The 6,082-nt window shown below is 39.4% G+C and overlaps 1 protein-coding gene across 3 annotated transcripts in view; it reads left to right on the top strand.

The window, feature by feature from the left end:
• Positions 1-4,236, top strand: part of LOC116249005 (uncharacterized membrane protein At1g16860-like) — a 4,765-nt gene extending 529 nt beyond the window's left edge. For 2 of the 3 annotated variants that reach the window (XM_031622092.2, XM_031622091.2), the window contains 5 exons: positions 1-46; positions 247-1,218; positions 1,822-1,980; positions 2,282-2,493; positions 3,732-4,236. The exon at positions 1-46 is cut by the window's left edge and continues 24 nt beyond it. In XM_031622092.2, coding sequence (XP_031477952.1) covers positions 373-1,218; positions 1,822-1,980; positions 2,282-2,493; positions 3,732-3,924 — 1,410 coding nt within the window. In that variant the 5' untranslated portion in view covers positions 1-46; positions 247-372 and the 3' untranslated portion in view covers positions 3,925-4,236. The remainder of the gene's footprint in view (positions 47-246; positions 1,219-1,821; positions 1,981-2,281; positions 2,494-3,731) is intronic. The other variant, XM_031622090.2, reaches the window with a different exon arrangement.
• The last annotated feature ends 1,846 nt before the right edge of the window (positions 4,237-6,082 follow it).

Below are 6,082 nucleotides of genomic sequence, written 5' to 3'. Positions count from 1 at the left end.
ATAGATCTGCTCAATGTCAATGCCGCATGTTATCTAGTTTGCAGAGGTCCGTGTTTTTGCACTTTACTGCTGCATTTTTAAAACATTATGCTTCCTTGTGCTTTGCGGCCTTCTTTTTTCCCTGAAGATGATGGATTCTTGAGTGACATTGTGAAAATCAATCCAACCAACAATGTGAATCATAAGCCCCTGGTCTTATTGTTGTTTTGTTCCCGTAAATGATGTGCATTGGTGAACTTTTAACAGGAGGTTTTGTTTCTGACTGGTTCGATCAGTTCTGGTTGAATTGGAATTGGGTGATTGAGGACATTTTGGTGGTCTGAACTCTGAAGGCACAAATACTGATTCTAACTGAGATCTCGAAATCGATAGATGGGTTCTAGATTTCCGTCTCATCAGTTAAGCAATGGGCTATATGTGTCAGGCCGACCGGAACAGCCCAAAGAGAAGCCACCCACCATGATGTCCGGCGCTGTGCCTTACACAGGTGGCGACATTAAGAAATCTGGGGAGCTCGGAAAGATGTTTGATGTTCCTTATGATGCATCAAAATCGAAGAAATCAGGACAATTATCTGGCGTTCTAGCTAACCCTGCTGGTCGGGGTTCATTTTCGGCTTCAGGGCCCCCGTCTTCCGGTGGTTCTGGCCCCAATTCTGTGCCTAATGTTGCTAGCATGAACAGGCAGAGATCCAATTCAGGCCCGCTTAACAAACATGGTGAATATGTGAAAAAGACTTCTGGTCCTCTTCGGCAGAACTCAGGCCCACTTGCTCCGGTTCTTCCGGCGACCGGCCTCATAACTTCAGGTCCAATCTCTTCAGGACCCCTGAATTCATCTGGGATGCCCCGAAAAAAGTCAGGTCCATTAGACTCTTCAGCACCTGTTAAACTTCCCAGTTTCTCCGTTACCCATAATCAAGCTGTTACCAAGCTCACAGAGGAAGAGGATTACTCTTTCAAACGGAACTTCCCGAAGCCTATTTTGTGGTCTGTGATCCTACTGTTTGTGATGGGATTCATAGCTGGTGGATTCATCCTTGGCGCGGTGCGCAATGGTGTCCTACTCATTGTAGTGGCTGTCCTCTTTGCAGCTGTGGTTTCAGTTTTTACTTGGAATTCATGCTGGGGAAAAAGGGCTATTACTGGATTCCTTGCAGGATATCCTGATGCAGAGCTGCGGAGTGCAAAAAATGGTCAATATGTCAAGGTTTCTGGGGTAAAGCGTCTTTCAATTTCCCACCTTTCTGTTAAGCTCAAACGACAGTTTTCTCAATTCAATCTTAGTTGCTTTGTCACTGAACCCTTACATTCTGCTGAATTTCTGTTGATTTTACCGTGTAATCAAGTATTTGTTATGCTATAAAGTAGCTGGAGGCAGCAGCTGGCATAAGGCCAATTGCTTGTTCAATTTTCATGGGCGTTGGCCCCTTGCATAAGCATAAGCAGGCATAGGCCCTGGGGCAGGGATACTAGGCGTTCAGGGTTTTATGCCACTGGATGAATGGCAAAGTCTCTCTGCCAGGGTGCGGTTTCCTCGAGACCCAAACCAAAAAACACAAAAAAGAGAGTATTTATGATGCCATTCTCAATAATGGTTGATGCTTCTTTGATGTTTGAAAATTTACACTTTCAGGCTTAGACCCCTTTAGAGCTTATCAATAGGTAAGTAATGTATCTCACATAAGTAAAAATGGTGTAATATAAACCTTTAACATGGGCAGGTATGTTTCTGTGTTGTAATTTTATTTGGAGCTTGAAGTTTAGAACCTATTTCTCTATTGTTAGGGAAACAAATTGATCAGATGATTCATTTTTTCAGGTTGTCACCTGTGGGAATGTTCCACTTGAGTCTTCATTTCTCAAGGTTCCTCGATGTATATACACATCTACAAGCTTATATGAATACAAGGGCTGGGACCTAAAGGCTGCTGCCAGTGCTAAGAACCGCAGTTTTACATGGGGACTGAGATCTTTGGAGGTTTGAGCCACCTCTATCTTTCTTAGTTCCAAATATGCACAACTCTCTGATTCTATGCTGTGGAGTTTCTTTTGCATCTGCCATAGATTGTTTCATCAAGATGTTTTTAGTAGATGATCATTGATCATGTTATTCGCTTTTCAGAGGGTTAAGGTGCCATTAATTGTCGAAGACTGGTAAATTTCATGTTTAAAATACAAAGAGCAACATGTTGTAGACAATATCTTATAGAAACACGTAGCTTCTGCTTGTATTATTCTTTTCATTTTCTTCTTTATTCATCCTTTCTCTTGACATGCAGAGGCATGTAGTCGACTTTTACATCTCTGACTTCCAGTCTGGTTTAAGAGCATTGGTCAAAGCTGGTTATGGTGCAAGAGTGACTCCATATGTTGAAGAATCAGCTGTAGTTGATATAGACAAGAACAACAAAGCATTATCACCTGAGTTCATCAGATGGTTGGGGGAAAGAAACCTTTCATGTGATGATCGTATAATGCGTCTGAAAGAAGGGTATGTCACGAAATCTGTTGTTTTTCATGTGATGTTCCTGATATAAGAACTACATATCCTTTGGAAATAAATTTCTGATGCAGTAGGAACCGATCTTTGACTTCCATCTTAGGCATGCATTTTTTGTTCCTGTATAATAAAGACATATTTATAAAGTGAGACAACAAGAGATGCTGTTCACATGCACAATGTTGCTGTAGACAGTACATGTTCTTCCCTTTTCCTCCTCATTTCTGCATGCAACTAGAGCTTTCAACATTTTCAATTGAGAAGTACATTCTTCTAAAGTACATGCAGCAGGAGACAGGACCATATTCTCCTCTCTCTTGAATATGAACATGAAATTCTCTGTATCTTCAGCATCTCGTTTTATTTTTCCATATCTCATGGGTCTGGCTTGTCAACATCTAAATTTGTCTGTGTATTTTTCTGCCATATGAAGTTGCAGTTGGATTGGAAGTAAGGCAAGGCTCAAGTTGGAGTTGGATCCCTAATACATCCATGTGATTGATTGCATGCATGTTATTTTCCACTATCTGATTAATTAGATGGCTCATCAATAATTACAACATAAGAATGCTATGTATCTAACATTTAGTTTTGACTTTTGAATCTGCTTTGCATGTCCTTTTTTCTTTTTTTTTGCTTGAATATGTTTGCTTTGCCTGGTCTGTTAGTGTAGCTTTTTATATTTGTCCAATATCATATTTCTACCCTCTTAAAAATCATAACGAAGTAGAGAACCTGTATCAAGCAAAAAGAACCCATAGTGAGTTTATAATCTAAAATATTTACGGAAGCTACAGATGACATTTTTCTGGAAGGTGGAAACTGGTTGCAAAAGAACTTGTAAATTTAGACCAATCTTTTTGGCCATGCTAATATGTTTCTGACTAGTGTCATAGATGGCTGACACTGAAGCCAAAAAAATATTATTCTTTCCTTTTCCCTATTTTTCTCTGTTGCAACTGTCCAAACATTTGAATGCCAGCAGCCTTTTGTGTGGGATACTGGCTTATGAGAATGCAGCTGTGTCTTCTCTCACGGCTTTTCTAGCTCAGTGCTTGCATGATAGTTTATGTTGATTGATCCGCTTCAAGATGGAAATTTTAGTAGTTCTTGATTGTGTAACTGCATAAACCTGAATAACCAGCTGCCTTTACCCGGGAATATCATGCAAATGCTTCTTACACCAACCAATTGGCTGCATATTCAAAGATTTGGCATGTTTGTTGCAGGTATATCAAAGAAGGAAGTACCGTCAGCGTGATGGGTATGGTTCAGCGCAATGATAACATCCTTATGATCGTCCCTCCCCCTGAGCCTTTCTCGACAGGATGCCAGTGGGCCAAGTGTCTTCTACCTGCAACTCTTGAAGGAATTATCTTGAGATGTGAAGACAGCTCGAAAGCTGATGTCATTCCAGTCTAGCTTGAGGTCCCTGGGCCTTTCCGTCGTTTAGCATAATCCAGGTTATCAGTTTTGTGATTGCTCAGGAAACAGAAAAGAAGGAGTCCTTTTATGGTGACACCACCTGCTGGATGGTAGTTAGGCTGGTCCTGGCGAGAAGCTTCTCTCACATCTCCCGTTCTACTGTTCTTGTATTCATTCAGTGTTCATTGTGGTCAAAGAGTTCATTATGGTGAAAGAGGCTTGTCTGTAATGTTTGATGCAAAGGATTACAATTGTTAATCATGTAAATTTTTCAATCAAGTTTGAAATATGAGATCGGTAGGTTTTGCACCTTCTGTGTGAATCATACTGATTAGCTCCACGTTTACTCTTTGGTAGTTGGTAATTGTATATATGGAAGTAAATGCCAGCTGTGTAGGTACTAGATTCATCAAGAACGATCACGGCCATTAATTTTTTCTATGTTGGCAATTGAGGGAAAACGAAAAAGAAAAGGTTGTTAATTAATATTAAACAACAATTTTTTTTCCCTCTTGATTATCTAGGTGAACCAGATCAATAGCAATTAATCTAGTGCCTAGGGTCTGGCACCTATTCCACCTTCCCCCATTATATAAATAGGAGAGTTCTATGCTATTGTGTGTCGGATATTGTTGGATGACTAAAAATAAAAAATCTGTCACCAACAAACATGAGCATTAGCTACAATTTGTGATGCAACAATGGTTGATCGTGTTCTTTGCAACAATTCATGGCCATTTTAATAACAGATTTTTAAGTTCAGCAATCTGGCACATAACAACAAATAATTCTCCTACACATATATGTAGCTGCCCACTCTCCCCATCTCTCCTCTTTCCTCTTCCACTTTCTGCTGTCGATTTTCTATCCTTCTCCTCTTTTCAACTTCAGATCAGATTAATTCCCAGAAAAGCTAGTTCTCATTAATCTTCCAGAAAAGCTAGTTCTCATTAATCTCACCAATCTTTGTTGCAACAGTAGCAGGTAAGATCATCTGTGAAGCAAAGCCTAGTCTTCGACAACACAGGAGCAAGCCACAAGAAACAATCAACAGCAGCTGAAGAGTTCCAAAGCTGCAATCTCTTGTAGATAACACGCCTTTGGAGGAGCGTTTAAGCCCATCTCGTGTCAATTCTTCATGCATGGTCGTGTAATGCAGAAACTGATGGGATGCAATAATGGCTACGACAATATTCATTTGAATCTAGCCCCAGAATTACAGTCAGATACATCAAAGAGAAGTATTTCAAATTATATCAGATATGCTGAGTTTCTTTTCCTTCTTATTTTCATTTTCAGATGTATGTACTCTGGTCCTATTCTTAGGGGGGCGTTTGGCAACAGTCAATACATTGTTTCATAAATCTCTCCCAAGAAATGGAGCAGCATGATTCTCCCCATTCGTTAGGACAGATTTCATGGAATAAAAGAGTGTTGCTAAGAGCCCCTATAGGGGTTGTTTGGAAACAGTAACACACTATTAATATCTCATAAATTTGCCTCAAAAAATAGGATAGATGCATGGAGCAGTGTAACATACTGTTCCATGAATCTACTTCAACTTTTGGAGCATATTCATGAGACAGTTACAATATATTACTATTACTGTTGCCAAACGGCATCTTAATGTTGTCAATTGATCCATTTTCAAACTTTTGCAACCATGTGACCTGCCGCCGGCTAGAAAGAGAGTGCAACATCTGTGCTTATTTTTTTTTTTAGGTTTTTCGAGTATTGATCAGAGATGACATGAATGAACAAAGGGATCAAACCATCTTTTTTTTTTCCTAATCTGATGGAATAAATCATGCAACGTGGAAACTCAAAGGTGGCAAATTTCCAAAAGAATGATTTCAGCACAGTTCATCTTAAAATTTCAGTCGTTGTTTTGATCATTTTGGACAGCATTTATATGCATTCAACCATAATATGTATTTATTTTTTTGTGACTATTATCCCAAGAAATTTGAAGTTTCCCATTTCTTTAACGTCCTTCAATAGTACCACAACAATGTTTAAACTTTGTTCTAACGCTCAAATGTGCTTGCCCCACTAGTTGGGTTGGATGGCATGTTGTTCACAAATGGGTAGCATATGAAATCTCAATACATTAAATACTTTGTTCCCTAAAAAAAAAATAAATCATGAATATCAT

This window comes from Nymphaea colorata, chromosome 2 (assembly GCF_008831285.2).
Source record: "Nymphaea colorata isolate Beijing-Zhang1983 chromosome 2, ASM883128v2, whole genome shotgun sequence".
Lineage (NCBI taxonomy): Eukaryota > Viridiplantae > Streptophyta > Magnoliopsida > Nymphaeales > Nymphaeaceae > Nymphaea > Nymphaea colorata.
Note: the sequence above shows the minus strand (reverse complement) of the source record. Positions and strands in the feature narration are given on the sequence as shown.